This window comes from Leishmania panamensis, assembly GCF_000755165.1.
Source record: "Leishmania panamensis strain MHOM/PA/94/PSC-1 chromosome 7 sequence".
NCBI lineage: Eukaryota > Euglenozoa > Kinetoplastea > Trypanosomatida > Trypanosomatidae > Leishmania > Leishmania panamensis.
Genome location: NC_025886.1, coordinates 124,257 through 143,006, shown reverse-complemented (window position 1 = coordinate 143,006; position 18,750 = coordinate 124,257). Strand labels below are relative to the sequence as shown.

Sequence of the window (18,750 nt, the reverse complement as noted above, 5' to 3'; positions counted from 1 at the left end):
CTCGTGCAGACGTGCAGCGCAAAAATCAGCCAACAAAGGCGCACCTCCCAACACTGACGTATTCGCGGTCACGGCGTGAGCACCACGCGAGCAGCAGCGACGCCGAAAGTGAAAGACCGGCTGTCCACGTCGACCCCTCAAACTTAAAAGTAGTGGAAGCACATTATTTCGTATTTTCTTCTGCACCTGCGCGTGCGCGTGCGTCCCCCTCCCACGCCGTCTGTTGGTTGTCATCGCGCGCGCTTTCTCCTTCGCTCTACGCTGTCTTGTTGCACTCTGAGCGCCCTCTCCAAGCGTGTGCACGTTGACTGTCGCCTTTGCCGTCGTCAGCACCGACCGGCTCCCCCCCCTCCCCCTTCTACCCTCTCATTCGTTTCTCTTCTTCATTTCCTCATCGTCTTACACACCCCCACACACATTTTTTGCGGACCGGGGAGGGGGAGGGGGAGGAGTGGCAGCAGCAGATCTCGGAAGTGTCACTCACACACGGAGGAGCTGTCGCCTTTTCTCTCTTTCGCTTTGCGTTGTTCACAAGAGCATAAATCATTACTGCGTGCGCGCGCGCTCTCTTTCTTTCTCTCACTGTGTGTGTGTGTTTGCTTCCCGATGAGGCGGAGTTGACCTCCCCTCACTCTCATGATGAGCGTCTTCTACATGGTGTCCAGTTACGCCATCTTCTTCTATGTTGGTGGGCTTCTCATGCGTCTTGTTGTGGTGCAGCCGCTGAGCAACTCCAATGCGGTGCGATGGTGCTTCGCCAGCACCTTTGCGCTGTCGCTGTCGCTCTTCAGCGCGGTCTTAGTAGACATGGCAGAAGCATCGCTGTTTCCATCCGCTGCCGCTGCTGCTGCTGAGGACGGTGCGGACGTCATCGCGGCAGCGGGTGGCAAGTGGGTGTCATGGCTGTCGACGGTGTCGTTGTTTCTTCACCCTTTCATGCAGGTTAACGCGCAGTCCTTCACGTGGCTGTTGCTGTTCTTGCTTAGCACCGTGCTGCTCGCCTGCCCCACCGTCTTCATAATCTCGTTTCTGCGTCACGCGCTCGTCCATGGCGGTGGCCGCCGGACCGCTGGAAGACGGTGCTGCAACTCACGGAGGCCATCTGGAGGCATGTGCGGCTTTGGAGGTCTCAGTGCGGGTCGTTCGTGCAGCAGACGTTTTAGCAGTCGGCCACGCTCCGAGTTGTCCTCGCCTTTCCAACAGGACTGGGCAGATACAAAGCCTTCACATGAATTCTGCAAACGACTGCGCTGGGCGCTGATGTGCTTGCTGGTGATGTCGCTCATCTGTGCTGGTGCGTGGGCGGCGCGCACAAGGCGACTGAGTGTGCCGTCGGTGCGGCAAACCACCATCACGGCTGCACGGCGAGTGTACACGCAACTGCAGAGCCGCACAACGATGCTGAACGTGCCGCAGGAGATCAGAAGCACAGGCGCCTCTGCTATGAGTGGTGGCGCAGCAGCCCCGTCTGCACCGCAGGCGGTCGCTCAAGAGGGCAAGGACGCAGAGGCTGGCCTCGAGGTCGAGGCCGACCGTGTTATGGAATCCTTCGCTGGCGCGAAAGGGGAGGTACCTGGTGATGGCAGTGATGTGTCTGGACAGGCGGAGCCACCACAACAGCCGCGGCGGCGATCTCCAGTCGCGGACGCCGCGCACTCGATCCCGACCACCGCGGCAGACCTGCACGCGCTGGTGTGCGCCGTGACCTCGCGCGTCGCGACCGTTGGTGTGGCGATGATCGGCCTCTTATCGGGCTACGCAGCCATCACTTCTCCATGTTTGTTCGTGGCGCCCTACACATACTGGCGCGGTCGCGAGGAGGAGTTGCGGAAGGCGCAACAGAACTTTAACAAGAAGCTGTGCTACGTGTTGAACGGCTACGGGGCAGCGCAGCGCCAGATCGCTGCCCTGCAGTACGGCGTGTTGCATGAAGAGTGGGCCTCACCCGTATTCTCTTCTGCCGACTCACCGAGTCCGCACCGCGGGCGCTCGTTGTCGCCATTAAGGCAGAGCCCAACATTGCACAGCGTAGGCGGTGGCGGTGACCCACTGACCCACTATCGCTCCCTGTATCCAGGCTCTAAGGGCAGCAGCGGCATCAGCGACTACCCCGCGAAGGGAGGTCTGCCGGGTGAAAGTGACTCGTGGCAGTCCCCCGGCCTCGGCAATCAGCCCCCGTTGTCGTACGTGCCACCGCTCCAGGCACAGCATCGAGGCTCCACCGGCGCTGTCGGGTGGCTTCAGCAGACGCTCTCTAATGCCGCTCAGATTTTCGCTGGTGGCGCCTCAGGCGTGTCACCTGGTAGTTGTGTCTCCCCCAGGAACCTGACCTCAGTCGCCAGCAACCCTGCTCTCTCCCGCCAGCGAGCCATCGCATGCATTACTACACTACGCGGCGAGTCGAACGCCTCACGCTTCCTCAGCCTGTCGATGTACCTTCAGCTGCGTGAGGTGGAGGGCATGCTGTGTGAAGCGCAGCGCGGAGCGACTTGGGTGGGTCGGTGGTACGCCGGCCTCGGGGTGGTCATGGGGCTCTACTCGGCCGTCAAGATTTGCTTGACTGTGGCGAGTCTGTGGCTCTTCAAGGCCTCCACGCTGGACCCCGTCACGCGAGCGGTGATGCTGCTCGAGAAGACCTTCATCTTACGTCGGCGCGTCGCCGTCGGCGACGCGCCCTTCTCTGTAACAGCCGTAGAGGTCAGCGCCCACGTCATTCTCGCGCTGGCGCTGGTGGTGAACGGGTGGATGATAGTGAACTCAATCCGCGGCGTGCTCTTGGCGCTCTTCCACGTGACCATGTCCTTCAGCGGGTCCGCAATCAGCCGACCAGACATAATTGCTGTCGGTCTTTCGATGATGATCGGTGTGTACTTCATTGGTCAGCTCGTCATGCTGCGCTCGTCTCTTCCAGGAACCGTTGCAAGCCCACTCGAAGGGGTGCCGCCGCCTGCCGGCACCGCCTCACCCAACGTCCTCCTCGCCGTGCTGGGGTCGCTGCCCTACTACTACTACCAGCGGCTGAATGACTGGTGCTTTGTGGTCGGCTGTGGCGGCGCCGTCGTTGTGCACAGGTTTGTGCTGCACGATACGGTGTCCTCTGTCGTGTACACTGCTAGCGGTGGCGAGGAGCAATATCCAATGGGGTGAGGGGCGGAAGGATGATGGTGGTGGAAGGCTGATGCGGCGCACACTATCGTTGTTGTGTAGCTGCTTCGTACACCCAGAGGCAGAGAGAGAGAGAGAGCTGCGCCCCCTCTCTTTACCTCAGCTCCTCTCCCACTGCCTCCCTCTGGTCGATTCTCCTCTTCGCGCGCGTGCCCTTCCTCATTCTCTCTCTCTCATACTTTAGCTTTCTCACCGCGCTGGATCGAGTGATCGGTACGTGTCTCCCCTCCGTGGGCGCGGGCGTACGCCTGTCATTGTGCACCCCCCCATCCCCCCCATTCTCACTGTTCGCCTTAGTGGCGTTTTCTCTCGTTTTTCTCTCCAGTCGAGCACGGAAGGCTCTGTTGATCGTCCACAACACCATCGCTCTTCATCGAAGTCAAGAGCCACTAGCTGTAGCATGGGTGCATTTGTGCGATGCTGCGCTGCGTCACAGCTCAGCGACTGCTGTGGGGTGCGCGCGCGCCCTCTCTGTAAGCGTGTCAAATTCTTCATAGATGATGAAGTTGATGCCAGAGATGCACGTGGGCGCTCACTGCACGTGCCTGCGTAGTTGTATTCTCCCAACGGTGTCTATTCTCCCTTGCCATCATGCGCTGAGTGTGCATGCGATATGTTGCGGCTGTGCTGTCACTTCACCCACACCCACACATGCAGCGACATCCACTGCCATTCAGTTTTCACGTCCGTGCGTCGTCAGTGAGGCTCCACCGTCTTCTACTCCCTTTCCTCTCGCTCTCTTCTTCATTTCTTTTCCCTCCTTTCGTTCATCCGCCTGCGCATTTGTCTCCGCGTTTGCGCATCGCTCCGTAGACCGTCTCGCCTCGCCTCTATTCTTCACGCCTCCCCCCCCCGCACGATGATGTCGTCCGCCCCGCGCACTGGCCAGCGCTTGAGCCGCCCGGCCCGTGGGGCGGTGCCAACGGCGGCGCAGAGGGCCCTGATGCACGAGCTCAGCTCTTTGACTTCCCCAAAGACGGCGTTGGCGGCGACACGCCTCTCTGTGACGGGCGCTCTGCTGTGCCCCACCGCCACTGACGATGCCGAGGACCACAACGGTGTGTCTGTCAGGTCCACGCCTCAAGTGCAACAGCATTCGCCACGCTCTCCTAAACATCCACAGGTACCGCCGCAACCACAGCGGCAGCCAGCACGCGGTCCGTTAGACAGGAAGAGCACCACTGAGGGAATGCGGCGGGAGTGGAAGTTTGCTCTCCAATTTGTCCATCAGGCAGGTCAGCTCCTCGTTCAGTGCTCCCCGCACTGGGAGTACGAGTTCATCGACGTGGGTAGGACGGCGGTGGGACTGGCGCGACATGAGCGGCCGCCGGCGCAGGCGGACTCAACGGCGATGTTTACAGTGCTTTCCTACACGGACCGACACCTCGCAGTGGTGCAGCAGCCTGATGGTGCGACAACTGCCCCCCCGCTAGGCGCCAGCGTGCCGCTGCGTCAGCCAAGCAGGAGTAGAGGCAGTCTCAGCACGAGCCCTGCCGCAGCTAGCAGTGGGGACCAGGACGCAGCGCAGCACTCTTTCCCGAGCTCGTACGACATCGGCGAGCCCTCACAGATAGCGTCAACAGTCGCGGACAACCGCGTCGACGGCGACGCGTGGTGGGTAGAGAAGTCGAAGGTGGTGGAGCTGATCTACTGTCACCCTTCGTCAAGCGTGGGCCTCGAGGGGTTCTGCAAGCGCTGTGTGCAGTTTACCCTGCGTGACCCCCACGTCACGAGCGTCGACGGCGACACACGGCTGGCGCAGCTGCAGATGGGCGACAAGCTTCGCTGTACCCACCGGCTAGGCGGCCACCACCGCTCCTTTCAGCTTCGCTACACACTGCGCGATCGCTCCAAGTTGCAGGAGAGCTACGTATACGCGATCGGCTCCATCGTCGGGCAGCGCGGCTACTTGCTCCGCGTGCGGTGCACGGACGCCGAGGAGCTGGAGGGCTACGTGCGGAAGGTGCTTCTACCAGCGTACACGACACCAGGACGGGCACAGTTCGGCGTCGACGTCACCTACCACAACGTCCCCCCCACGGCCTTGCTCAGCGAGCAGCAGGAGGCGTTCGGCGAGCTGCAGTACGTGGACCACAAGGCAGCCATCGTCTTTGTGACTCCGCTGTACCCGATGCAGGCGCTACTCGACTACTCGCCGGCGAAGACGGTTGGCGTGGGGTCCATCACATGCCTCACCCTGAAGCTTAGTGTACACGAGCGGCTGCTCGATGACACTGTCGCGGCGGAGATTACTGGGGTCGCCAAGTACAAGGTCAGCCCTATCATCATGTGCGTCGAGGTGGAGGAGGTGTCCCGCATGGGGTACCCGAAGGTGATGTCGACCGAGCAGTACAGTGAGCTGAAGGCGGCCCGCATTGCGGAGGTGTTTCCGGACGCAAAAATGGTGGGGCTCCCGACAAATCTCTGTATGGGTGACCGCACAGGGCGCATGCGCACTATGACCTTCGCCTACGAGCCGCTTCACTGCGTCGTCAAGGCGCTCATCGCCTCAACCCTTGTCGGTAACTTAGGTGTGACGGCGCTCTACATCGCGAAGCTCAGTGGTGGTGTTTTCGATGCCCACCTCTACGTGTTTCAGCAACTCCTGGCTGGGATGGAGTACCTGCCGCAGAATAACTTCGAGATGAGCGCGCGCGTTAGTCGTTACCGGGCGCGAAACATTCGTCTCATGGAGGAGGACGTCATACACGCATACAGCAACGACAAGCACCTCAGCAGCGAGGTCCCACTCCCGGGACAGTGCGTCATATCAGGCTCGCCGTCTTCGCTGTCGACCGCCACGGCCGCGTCGCTGCACCCGACGATGTTCGTCTCCAGGGATCCGCGCGTCGTGGCCGCGGCCCGCGAGCGCCACCTTCACTTTCTCTCGCTTGGCAACGACGGCCGCGTCGAAGGCGGCATCGAAGCAGTGGTGCCGCCAGAGGAAGGCGGCATCGTGCCTACTCGTCGCTCGGTGTCTGCCGCCAACACCAACGGCGGCGGCCTGCATGATCACGGCGGACGGCAAAGGGGATCCAAGGCGGACGGCACAGGCACACTGGACACCGAAGCCACCCGAACATCACTGTTTTCAGCCTCAATGCTCACGACGTCGCTTGACAGCGGCACGTTCATGGCGGTGGCGCCAGCGGCGTCCGCGTTCACTGCCGCTGATAAGGCTGGCGACTCAGCGGACGAAGGGATGCATGACCCCTCGGATGCGGACTTCTCTTCGTCCGCGCACAGCAACTCACGCATTAGCGTGGCCAACATCTCCCACCTGCTCGAGAGCGGCTCACCCAGTCTAGCGGGTGACCACAATGACAGCGAGGACGCTATGAGCGGCGCTATGGGTGACGCTCATGACGTTTCTGCGTGTAGCCGTGTGGAGGCATTCGACTCGGTTACCCTGGCTGGCGCCACTACCGCTGTGTCTGCCTCTGCGGCCCCAACTGCAGAGTCGGTAGCCGGCAGCCATCTGCCCGCCTCCATCACCTCTGAGGGTGGTGGCGACGTCGGGACAGGAACGACGGTCCATTGTCAGAGCGGCAGCAGCAGCAGCGCATTGGTTCCTAGCCACCTCTCAAGTGCCGCGACGGACGCTGGCGCCAGAGAGCCCCTCGTCACCCCGCTCGTCACCTCTGCCTCTGCGCTGCCCACCACCAAACTCTCTGAAGTGAGCGGCGGCGCCGGCGGCGACAGCGATGCGGTGCGTTGCAGTCTGGATGAAGCAGAAAAGTGGGGCACTACCCCCGTTCCTGAGGCCTGCGAAGGTGACACGACCGCTGCTGCGCGGCTGGAGCAGCAGCAGCTCTACAAGCAACTGATTGGCAGTGTCGCCCCTGCGGTTCAGCAGGCTTTGCGTGAGGCGGAGGGCGGCACCCTCTATGGCCCATCTCTTCGCGATGTCTACGCCCGTTGCTGTGAGGCGCAGCAGTGCCGCCCGAACAGCTACTTGATGCTCAAGCTCCCGGTGCAGCCGGAGTTCACGTATTCCATCGAGGAGATCGACCTCAGCGCCAACTACGTCGGCCACAACGGCTTCGTCGCCGTGCTGCACCTCCTCGAACACTTGCCTCGCCTCCGTGTTGTGTACTTCAACAACATGGCCTTGGATAACGTGGACGCGGAGAGCCTCTGCTACGTGCTAGCCACGAACCACACTGTGCGTGAGGTGCACCTGGAGCACAACCCCGGCATCTCGCTGCCCTCTGTGCGGCACTTCACCGCCCTTCTGCGCATGAACAGGCGCATTGAAGTTCTGAGGTTGGCAGGGACGCGTCTGAGTCCGACGCTGATTGTGAAGTTGGAGGAGGAGGCGAGCCACTCGCGGGATTGACCCATGCGTGAGTCGCGTGATGTGTGCATTGTGGCTGCTGTGCGTTGGTGGTGAGGTAGAGGGAGGGGAGGGCACCACTTGCAGAGAGTCGGTGTCCGCGTGGGCCGTTCTCTCTCTCTCTCCCTCTCTCTCTCTACACACCCGCCTCTCTCTAGCTGGATGCCCACGACCTTTACCGCCTCCCCTCTCGAGCGCCACCCCCACCTCCCTTCTTTGCCCCCCCCCCCCCTCTACCACTGACGCACTATAGTTGCCGCCCATATGCGAAGGAGTGTGATGATGGTGGCGGCTACGGAGGCGGCGAGAGAGGCAGGCAAGCAGGCAGGAGGGAGGGAGGGAGGGAAGGTAGCGCATGGGAGGAGCACACCCGCTCCTACATGGGATGGATGTATAGCACAGTACAGGGGCGACTGTTTTCCTTCAACTTGCCTTATTTTCTCTGCGCTTGTGTGATCGATGATGACACGCGCTGCCGTGATGCACGAACACACAAGCGGGAGGGAGTTGGGCTGGGCCCGGGATGAGCCCCCCGACTCGCTCCCGCTGTTCCTCGCGGTTTGTATTTTTCTCTCTTCAGTCGTGTTATCTTGCATGCATGTAGTCGTCGTCACTCTCTCTCTCTCTTCCCCCCCTTGACGTTGTGCATCATCATCATCATCATCATGTGTGTCGCCGTCTTGCTCTCGCTCACCGGGGGTCGGGGTCGGGATGAGCAGCAGACGTCATGGCGCAACAGCAGAACGCGCGTCTTTCCACGCGAATCGTGTGGAGAAGGGCAGGGGAGGGGGGACGGGGTGGCGTGAGGAAACCGCGAGACGTGCACAGCCGCACAGGTACACGTCTCTGATGGGTGTGTCTCTCTCTCCGCACCCCCCTCTCTTCAATTCCTGTCGTACTCATGTGCTCACGTGCCCTCACTCTTCGTGACATCATTCGCGAGGACTACGTGCGGGCCTCCGCGTTCCTCGACGCGGTATTTCCGCAAGTGCGAGAGGTGGCGGGAGGGAGGAGTGCAGGGCGCCTCTCTCGCACATCTCCCTCCTCATGCCTTTTTCTCCCACGCCCATGTGGGTTGCCGCACGGCGCACTCGACCACCCACTCTTTCTCCTTCGCCTCTCTCTCGCTCTTCTTGGTGCTGAACAACTCTCTCTCACACGCACGTGCTCGTGCTCAGGATCTATCTGCGCTCCATAACACCAGAATCAACAGCAGTATCTCCGCACTCGCACGCACGCACGCAACACCGAGGATCTGAGGAGGGTACCCACGCGAAGAAAGCTGAAGACGACTTGGGGGAGGAATAGGCATTCAACACTAACCACCGCTTACCTCCTCCCTCTCTCTCTCTCTCTCCTCTCCTCTCCTCCTCCTCCTCCTCCCCTCGACCACGCCCACGCCTGTTTCCCCCCCTTAGGGACTATCGAGAGCGCCCCATGTACCCAGAGAGGCGACCGTATGCAACAGCCGTGCCGCATAGCGGATACCGAGCGAAGCCGCTCGTCCCGCAGCCACCGAAGGATGCACTAGCAATGCTGCGCTCACACATCGGCTACGATGACCTGCAGCGCGACGGTGGCGATCAGCCAGTTTCGTCCCTGCGCACGGCGGCGGGGCGCACTTACCTCGCGGACGGCAGCTCGGCACCGTCATTACCGCAGTCGGCAGCAGCGCAGAAGCTGTTGCCTTTCCCCGATCGGAGCTCGCAGGAGGCACTTGACGCGGCGCGTCTGCAGGCCCCAATCGAGTACGCGTCTTTGGTGTACCATGGCTGTCAGCAGGCTGCCTTGAATGCGGAGTTACGGGAGAAGGTGGAGGCTCACCACAAGCGCTGGTCCGCCCGTGTGGAGAAGATCCAGTCTCTCGTGGCCGAGCTTCCGATAGAGAGCGCGGTGGACCACACGCGTGGGGTGGAGAGTCTGCACTCGTACCTCGAGGCCTACAGGTGCACCGAGGACATGCCACTCACGCCAGCCGATGTGGTGGAGCGGCACGTGCTGCGCACACCGGTGCCGGAGGTGGACGTCATGTCTCAGATGCCGGTGATCCCGATGGACGCGATGCGGCGCGCGCTGGATGACTTGCTGCGATCGCCGTACCTGCTGGCGCCGCTGGATACGCATCTGACGCAGTTGAGCCTGCTGGACAAGCTGGGGCAGCTGCTGTGGTCCAGCGAGGGCGAGGTGGCGGCCCGTGAAGCGGAGAGGCCACGGATTCAGCGAGGGGCTGCTCGTAACGGTTGCGCGGTGGGCCAAGGTGGGGAGACTGGGGCGGTGGTGCAGGCCAAGGGAACGGCGGTGGAGGACGGTGAGGAGGACATCTACCCCTCCCGCGCCGCCGTTGCGCTGCACGAGCGCCTGCACTACAGTCCCGGCGACTACGCGCGGCGAGAGCTGAAGAAGTCCGAGGAGGCGCTTCGTGAGTTGCAGACCCGCGTACAGACGGTCAAGCGCCAGAAAGAGGAGGCCATCGACGCGGCTGACCCGCTCACCGCCCTGCGCAACCTTCACGCCCAGGTGGACTTCTCTAACGACCTTCTCCTACTCTACAAGGCTCGAATGGCCCTCGTCTCGCTGCACTCGGACGACACACGCGACTTTCGCCGCGAAGTAGTGGACCTGATTGACGACAGCCATCAAGCAGTGCAGGCAGTGCACAAGTATGCCATGGAGGCGCTGCCCAGCGTGCAGCACGATGTCAGGGTCCTGACGGAGGTCGTTCGGCAGACGCAGGAGCAGCTGACCGCCATGCAGGCGACAGAGGCTGCGACCGACACGAGTATGCGGGCCCACCTGGGTGACATGGACAAGGCCGCCCGTGCACTATGGGAAGAGGTAAGTGCGCTGCTCATAAAAATCACTGACAATGCACGCGAGCGCGGCCGCTACGCACAGCAGTGCATGTCGCTGCGTGAGCAGCGTGCCAAGGAGGCAGCGATGGTACATGCTCAGCTGCAGGCACAGTCAGCTCATCTTGAGTGTCTGTGCCACTGCGAGGATGTACTGGCGCGTTGGAATCAGGCCGGTGACGTGCTCGGCAAGTATGTGGATGCCTGCGTGCCGAAGCTGCTGAAGCACCTCGCGGCAGTCGAGGAGGGCGATGCCGACCTCGCCCAGCGTGAGGCGGAGGAATACGTCGGCTACTATGAGCAGTTTGTGTACGCGGCTGAGGAGGCCAGGGCGAAGCGGTGCACCCAGGCAGACCGCATGCGGCTCCTGCAGCGCAGCACTCTGCTCAGCCAAGAGCGCGCGAGTGACACGATGGATCCCGACGCCGCTGCGCATGATCAGCGCATGACAGACGTCACACGCGAGCTGGACGAGGTGCGGCTGTACCTACAGTATGTGTCCGACATGGAGGCGGACCGGAAGGCCGAGGTGGACCCGGTGCTGAAGGGTGTCCTGCTGCGGCACACGCAAGCCCAATTGCTCACGTCTGACAAGGAGGACGAGGCTGAGAAGCCGCTTCCCACGCCAGGCCTGCTGGAGGACGCGCCTGCTAGAGCTACAGGCGATGCCAAGCCATCCCTGGCCGTGCCCTCGACGGCCGTTGTGGCCACTAAGAACACCGACGGCGATTCGGCAATGGTAGCAGGTGACGGCGTTGGCTTCGCAACCGCCAGCGCCCCTACCACGGCTACCGCCTCCACTGTTCCTCCTCTCTCGACCACGGTTGCTCACCCCTTCATCACTGCCCGCCTGATCGGCTTGGCGCACGAGAGCAGCTACCTCTCTCAACAAGGGCGATTGGTGGATCAAGAGATGCAGGCGGTGGAGGAGAAGTGGACGGGGCTGCGCCACAGCCGCGAGGAGCTGCGAACGATGGAGGCAAATTACAAGAACGGTGACCACATCCGTGCACTGCTCGGTCTGGACACGCCGTAGAGATGTACTGTGATGATGGTGGGGGCGGCAGCAGCAGCAGCGTTCCCCACTTTCCCCCTTCCTCCTGTAGTTATCCCCTTCTCTGTTGTGTGTGCCTGTGTGATGTGTGTGTGCCTCGGGATCCGAATGTACATTAGTCTCTTGCCTGTTTTCTCTCTCCCCCTCCTCACATGTTCAACTGTGTCTGTGCGTCTTGGCGCGTAGGTGGTCCAGTCCACTGATGGAGGGGTGGTGAGCATTGCCTATACACGCCGTTGCTGCTGCCCCCCTCCCCCTTCCCGCCACTCGCCCATCCCCCCCTCTCTCTCTCTCTCTTAGTCCCTACTTTTCCTTCGTGGAGCGATGGCGCACATGGACGCAGCCTATAAGATGTACGTAGTCGCCAATGTCGTCGGTGCGTGTTGCGTGCGATCCCCCTCCCCCCTCCCCTCCCTCTCTTCTTTGTTACCGTTGCCGCTTTCCCTGTGTGCGCCTGTGTGATCGATGCTGTTCAGTGGTCCACCACCACATCGCCTAACCAGGCACGGCAACACAGGCGCCGCCCACCCCACACTGCCGCGTGAACCCGCGAAAGTGAGTTCACGCGGCAGTGTGTCTGTGTGCGTGTCGCTATCCCCTCCCGCCCTCTTTTGCCCCAAATCACCACTGTTGTTTCTCATTCTTCTCCGTTTTGATTTCGGGTCTGCACGTTATTCTCTTCATGGGCCACCCCCCTCCCATCAAGGGTTGATAGAGGAGGAGGGAGGGGGATAGGGGAGAAGAGAGGTGCTGCGACTCCCCCTTCCCCCTTCCCCCTTCCCCCTTCCCCCTTCCCCCCGCGTGGCACACTAGATGGCTGGCAGAGTGCGCTGTTTGGCGGGCTGCCTTGTATCCACAGCAGTGCACAATGATGGATGGCCTGCGGTTTCACTCACACGGACTCCGCAGCTGCGATCACAACAGCCGTGTACGAGTACGGCTGTTGCCAGTGCCGATGCGTCCCGTCCACCTCCGCCCTCTTCTCGCTACCTTTTCCTCCTCCCTCTCTCCCTTTCCTCCGTGACCTCTCCCTCTCCCCGGGGTGTCAGCGGACCCACGCGAGCCGTGACACGTGCCAGTGCGCCCAATCGCTCCCTCTCCCTTCCTTCCTCAGCTCCCTGTCTCTGAGTGTGTGCGTGTGTACGTGTGTGAAGAGTGGGTAGGCTGATTCTGCCGGCACCCTGCGAACCTTCCCTCCCCGTTGCATCACAGCTGTGAAGCATACCTCTCGATCTAGCCTACCTCTCCCCTCTACCCGCCCGGCGCCAGATGGAGTACGAACAGGTGGAGTACTGTCGCCGTGTTGTGACGGGGGCAATTCTGTCGCAGGACATCAACGACTACTACAATTTGCTCTCTCCCCAGGTGCTTCTGGTGACACACTTCCCCTACCCGTCTACCAGCGCCAGCAGCAATATGCAGGCAGTGCAGCGGTGGGTGCGCATGTCGGAGCCGCAGCATATTGCTGCCGTCGACGCTGCCGCTACTTTTGCTGTGAGTGCTGCTACAGCGGCTGACAGAGGGTACGCCAATACGAATGCGAAGAGCAAGGGCAAGCCCGCTGCCGTTGCTCCGGTTGGCACTACTGGAGCGGGTGGCGTTCGAAGCCAGAAGCGGCGCGTACGCGAGCTGTTGCGGCGTCAAGAGCAGTGGAGGATCACCCAGCAGCAGCGGTATGATACCTTCCGCAAGCGTCGCGATCGTCATCATCGCTGTGCCGCCGACGGTGAGGACAACGGCGTAGGCAGCGCTGACGGTAGTGACGGGGGTGGCCGAGTCGGTGCTGCAGTCGCTGCCGCTGCAAGTGGAAGGGTCACTGTCGATGGATGCGGTGCACCAGCTGCACCGCAGCCCCAACAGCCGCAAACGAGCGCAGACAAGCATCTTCGAGTAGGTTCCGTTGGCAAGTCAAACTCAGCGCGTTGCAACGCCCCCAACAGTGGGGGAAGCGCCACTGCCGCTTTAACTGTGCGTTTTGTTGACGGCGTTCGTTGGTTCCAGCAGCAGCAGCGGCAGCAGCAGCAGCGGCAGCAGCAGCAGCAAGCCCAGGCGCAGACACAACCACCACAGCAGCGTACAGGGTCGGGTCTTCTCCTGTCTTCCAATGCATCCACGGCAGCCGCTCCTGCAGGCGCCGCCGCGGCGCAGACTCGGCCTGCACCCCACAGCAACCCGATCCCGTACGAGGACGCTGCCGTCATAACAGAGGGTAAGCTGCTTGTCTCGTACCGCTTCTTCCAGCTGTTGCACTGGGTGTCGTTCTCAGACGGCAAGACGGCGCCGCCGACCCACATTGCCCCCATCGAGGTCGACATCCAGTTGCGGAAAGACATCCTGCAGGAGGATGAGGTGTTGACCCCGCCCCCGCCCCCGGCAACGGCGCAGGAGGCGTACAGCCAGCTTGGCCGGCAACATACAGAGCGCAACCAGGCACTTAGCTGCATACGTGTTGTCTGGGGCGCCGACTACCTCCTCTTCGCGGACACGATCTTCTTGGACGACGGCCTCATCGTAACAATACACCGCAGGATGCTGACAGTGCCTGAGGTGCTCGCCCGCGCGGCGCCGGGCATACCGCTGTCCTTGCAGGTATCGTGCAATCTGGCGCCAGGGCCGGGGACGCAGCCGCAGACGCAGTCCTCCGAGAAGGGAGGGGCTACCTCTCTCCCAGCGGGACAGGGAGGCCCCACATATGAGCGTGGGCCGGATCTCTCGGTGGCGCGCCCGGAGCAGGTGTATCACGCCGTCGAGGCATTTTATGGATTGACAGCCACTCGGATCGACGCGTGCAGTAACGCGTGGGAGCACCTCGACTTCTCCTTCGTCGAAGCAGCGGAGCCGTCGATGCTGCTGCGACTGACGCCCGTCTCGGGGCGTGTGCACATCAGCCTGCCGCCCCGTGCCACCTCTGATCCTCGGCTCGTCCAGAGCATCTTCCTGAACCAAGAGAACGACCCCACGAAGCCCAAACAGTCGCCCTCGAACCGCACACTCATCAAGGCACGCAACAAGCATGGTGAAGAGGAGGCGTACGAGTTCCGGACGCAGAAGAACTGCCTCTCCTTCTACGAGGACGGCACCAGTGGTGGAGCCGGGGGCAGTGATGCAAACGCGTTCGGTGTTGGTGGTGGCGCAGGTGCTCAGCAGCGCAGCAAGAATAAGAACTCGAGCGGCGACGGCGCCGCTGGTGTGACGCGGTACGATGCGTCTTGTGTGCGAGTGTCGGGCTGCCACCTGCAGGCGAAAATGGACCAGCTGGTACCGGTGCTGCGCCATCTTGTTGCGAACTGCCTCCTCACGCTGCACTCCCTCGACCTTAGCCAGAACGACATATCGTCCCTACCAGACCTGCGCGTACTGCCGCTTCAGAGCCTGAAACTCCATGGCAACGCCATCGCTGACTGGCGCGTCGTTGAGATGCAGGTCGCACCGCTGCCGTACCTTTCCATCCTCACCCTGCACGGCAACCCGATCGCGGAGGACACGAAGATAAGAGCTGTAGCCGGTCGCAGCGGCAAGGCGGCCGTGCGGGATGCGCACTGCAAAGACCCCGTCGACCGAGCTATCAGGGAGGACCGAGGGGATGGCGACTCCGGCTACTGGAAGCGACTCCTGGCGCTGCTGCTACGCAACCCGGATCGCGTGGCACCGCTGCGGCAGGTTGACTTTGTGACCCTCACGAGCCAAGACTACCACGTGGCAGGCGCGTACGAAATGTTCACGACGGGCCAAGCGGGCGTGCTGGCCAAGGCGCGGTCGATGATGAGCAACCGAACACAGATGCAGCCAGCAGGCGCGACGATGTAGTCGTCGTCGCTGAAGAGCGCCTCTGTCGTGGCGAGCCGTGGGTAAAGAGCGACGCGATATCGGGGGCATGGACGACTGCTAGTGGGAGGTGCATGGACTGTAGCAGGTGCGCTGTGTACCTCCCACTAGTACTTTTGCTCTCTCATGCTTAGCCATTCCATTCCATTCCATTCCATTCCCCTCCTCCCCCTCCACCACCTCCTCCTCCGCCCTAGCGTGACTCGCGTATCCGCCACTGTCACCTCTATTTCTCACCTCTGGCGCTCTGATGCGTGCGTGGGCGCTGTGGGCGGCGCATGCACCTTGCAGTCGGTGTTGTATCTCCCCCCTGCGTCTCTGTTGCTGCTTGTATCGTCCTTTACGGCCCCCCGCTCACGCTACTCCACGCCACCTCTCAGACTACGCCACTCACGCGTGCGCGCACAACGACGCCACCCCCTTCTCCCTCCCCCTCCCCATCCCCGCGCCCGCCTCCACCAAATGCAGATGTACCTACAAACTCTTTACACTGGCACTCACAGAGACAGAGAGAGGGGGCGGAGGGAGGGGGGGGTTTGGATTGGACCCACGCCCACGTGCTGCTTGCTGGCCCTCCTCCCCCTCCCTCGTCGATCCCCACTCTGTGAGTCTGTTTGATTTTGCCTTCCTCCTTTTCGTTTCCCTTTCATCTCTTCTACTTCCTCCCTTCTCTCTCTCTCTGTGTGGGTGTGTGTGCCGCTCGGTGCGGTAGCGACGATGCACGAGGGCAGTTGTACTGGATGACTGGACAGAGACGTTCACCGACACACCGCCAATTATTCCCTCTTCTTATCTCCTTTTCACGCACAGACGCTCGACACGCACAGACGTTCTCTCACGTACCGCGCCTCTCTTCTTGGGCCTTTCTCCCTCCAAAGTCGGCCTTCGCGTCTTTGCGTGTTTTGCCGCTCCCCCTTTCCTTCTTCTCGCTTCCTCTGCCATGTACAACACCACCACCAGGGAGGGAAGTAGCACCGACATAGACTGACGCTTCATGCGAGGGTAGACGTGCACGTCTACCGACTTGAAGCACTCGCACGCTGAGGGTCAGTCGTGCAGGGGTTGGACGCCTTTGAAGTTGTTTGCACGAGTCAGAGGAGGAAGGTGGTGGTAACGGTGTGCGTTTGTGTGTGTGGGGGTAGAGGCGGGGGGAGGGGGAGGGAGCGTGCTAAGTAGATGATGCACGTGTGAGTGAATGACTGGCTGTGAGTGGTGATGCAGAGGTGCTTGTATAGAACCTTCGTGCTCTCACTTCTGCTCATCGCTCTCACGTGCGCCTTCCACTTCTTCATAATTCTCACTCCCCCTTCTTCCCGAAGTACCAGTGCGCTGAATCGGGACTCTCCTTACTCCTTCTCCAGCTGTGTCCACTCGCCACCTCTCCTCCTCCCCCTCCACGTTAGCGTCTGTGTGGGCGTATGGTGTACTGTTGCGCTCTCCCTCCATCTCTTTTCTCTCGTTCTCTGCCTTGAGAGCCGTTGCGCGCACTAAACAGCACCACACCGCTCTCTACCTTGACCCACTTCCTTTACCAACTCACCGTTGCCCACCGGAGCACCGACTACCGCACCGCGCAACGCTTACACGCATGTCATTCTCACCTTGCAGCGTCGTGGCCTCGCCGGAGGCTTATACCAAGGCGCTGCTGCACTGCTACAAGTATCCAGCGCAGCCAGTTATGGGCATGCTCGTCGGAAAGCGACTGAACGACGACGCAGGCGCGGCGGCGCAAAGCACTGGAAGCCCCAACAGCACTCACCCCAGCTTGGGCGCCGCCAGCGGAGCGTCTTCTAGCGTGTGCTACGTCTCCGACGCTGTTCCACTTTTCCACACGCTGCCCATGACGGCGCCACATCCAATGCTGGAGGTCGCCTACGCGCATGTGCAGTACGCCTCCAAGACGACGGGGCAGTCGCTGCTCGGCGTGTACATCGCGAACGAGCGCCTCATGGATAGCTGCATCTCGCCGGTCACCAAGACGATGCTGGAGGCACTGCAGGCCCGCATGCCGTCGAACACGAAGCTACTCGTCTGGTTTGTGAGTAACGAGTACCTCACCTCGCCGCCCATGGGGTTGGCGATCACGTGCCTGACGGTGGATCGGTGCTCGTGCAACAAGGCCATCTCGCTGCCGTCGCAAGCCTCCATGGATGAGCTGATGACGTTTGGCCGCTGGAACTCCGACACACTCGCGCCGGAGGCGACGATATCGGAGGAGGGCGTCATGGAGAGTGTGTCGAATGCGTTGGACGCTTTCGCGCACTACCGCATCACCGACCTGGAGGATCACCTTGAGGATCCCTCCATCACCTACCTGGAGCAGCCCCTGATGGCACTCATGACGCGCAAGTAGAATGGAGAGCACAGGTGCAGTTGTGGACGTCTGCTCCTCTGCACTTCCTCATCCCAGACAGGCAATGTTCACACCCATGTTGGGGGGCTGCGGTATACTATCAGGGAAAGAGAAGGCGGAGCAAACTGGCGTCGTTGCCAGCAGTGGAGTGGTGATACGAATGGCGTTGATGATGCGCACCAAAGGTTATGCCTGCTCTCAGTGTCGCTGCTACCGTGCAAGTCGTGGTAGAAGGAGTGAGCGGTGCTTCGCGGCGCAGTGACATTCTTTTTCTCGCCGTGTGTGTGCTGCAGTGCAAGAAGGCCGGAGAGGGGTGTCTCAGTATTGAGCAAAGCTTAAAGTGGCGAGGCCGCTGCAGCAGGTGGAGGCGCACCTAAATGGGGAAAAACAATCCAACGAAGAAAAGCAAAACAGCAGAGAGAGGGCTGAGGGTGGCGGTACGCCAAGTTGAGGCGTTCGATAAGGTTCTCTGAGCTCGTGTTTATCCCCCCCTCCTCCCCTCCCCCCGTTGTCTCTGCAGGCAATCGTGCTGATGGTGCTGCAGGACTTATGCTTCGGTATTCTCCCGTTGTTTTCTTCCGTGCGGGTGATTGTGTGCTTTTCTCGCTGTTTTCACTCGGCGTGTGGATACGCGTTTACTTGGGCCCCCCCTTCAGCTACTGACAGCACGGCGAAGCACGGCTGGCGCTGCTGATGCTGCGTGAGTGACGCGACAGCGGAGGAAGGCAAGAGGCGAGGTGAGAGATGAGGAGACAACGGGGTGGGGTGGGTGGGTGGGTGGGGGTCGTTGTGCGTCTTTTCAGGAAATGAACAACAGCAGCAGAAGCGCTCCCACACTCCCAGTCGCGTGCGCAGGCCAGTGCTGCCCCCTCTCGGGTGCTCTCTTTCCCTTCTTCGCCTTGGTGTGGTTTCTTTTCTCGGCAGGGGTGTCCAAAGCACAGCCCTGCCGTCGCACGTGTGCCCATTGAAGGAGGGTGGGGGACGGCGGAAAGTCGCCATGCGCGGCCCTCATCCATGTCTTTCTTCTACCACTTGAGCACAACATGTTGCCCACCCCCTCGATCAAGACGAGGGTGATATGTACTCCGCATGACTGACCAAAGTTCGGTGGTTGCCGTGATTTAACTTTGCCTCCTCTCTCTTTTTCCGCTTTTCTCTCTCTCACTCA

The 18,750-nt window shown here is 61.4% G+C and overlaps 5 protein-coding genes across 5 annotated transcripts; all 5 read left to right on the top strand.

Moving 5' to 3' along the window:
• Nucleotides 1-636: 636 nt before the first annotated feature.
• Nucleotides 637-3,147, top strand: LPMP_070360 (hypothetical protein; the record flags this gene model as incomplete). The annotated part of the gene is made up of 1 exon (XM_010705742.1): nt 637-3,147. One exon carries the CDS (start codon nt 637-639, stop codon nt 3,145-3,147), a length of 2,511 nt encoding a protein of 836 aa, XP_010704044.1.
• A 1,207-nt stretch (nt 3,148-4,354) lies between these two features.
• On the top strand, nt 4,355-7,504 carry LPMP_070350 (hypothetical protein; the record flags this gene model as incomplete). The annotated part of the gene is made up of 1 exon (XM_010705741.1): nt 4,355-7,504. The coding sequence occupies one exon, from the start codon at nt 4,355-4,357 to the stop codon at nt 7,502-7,504; it is 3,150 nt and encodes a 1,049-aa protein (XP_010704043.1).
• A 1,434-nt stretch (nt 7,505-8,938) lies between these two features.
• LPMP_070340 (paraflagellar rod protein-like protein) lies at nt 8,939-11,386 on the top strand (the record flags this gene model as incomplete). Its single annotated transcript, XM_010705740.1, has 1 exon — nt 8,939-11,386. The coding sequence occupies one exon, from the start codon at nt 8,939-8,941 to the stop codon at nt 11,384-11,386; it is 2,448 nt and encodes an 815-aa protein (XP_010704042.1).
• A 1,287-nt stretch (nt 11,387-12,673) lies between these two features.
• Nucleotides 12,674-15,211, top strand: LPMP_070330 (hypothetical protein; the record flags this gene model as incomplete). Its single annotated transcript, XM_010705739.1, has 1 exon — nt 12,674-15,211. One exon carries the CDS (start codon nt 12,674-12,676, stop codon nt 15,209-15,211), a length of 2,538 nt encoding a protein of 845 aa, XP_010704041.1.
• Nucleotides 15,212-16,817: 1,606 nt separating this feature from the next.
• On the top strand, nt 16,818-17,582 carry LPMP_070320 (hypothetical protein; the record flags this gene model as incomplete). Its single annotated transcript, XM_010705738.1, has 1 exon — nt 16,818-17,582. The coding sequence occupies one exon, from the start codon at nt 16,818-16,820 to the stop codon at nt 17,580-17,582; it is 765 nt and encodes a 254-aa protein (XP_010704040.1).
• Between the last annotated feature and the right edge of the window lie 1,168 nt (nt 17,583-18,750).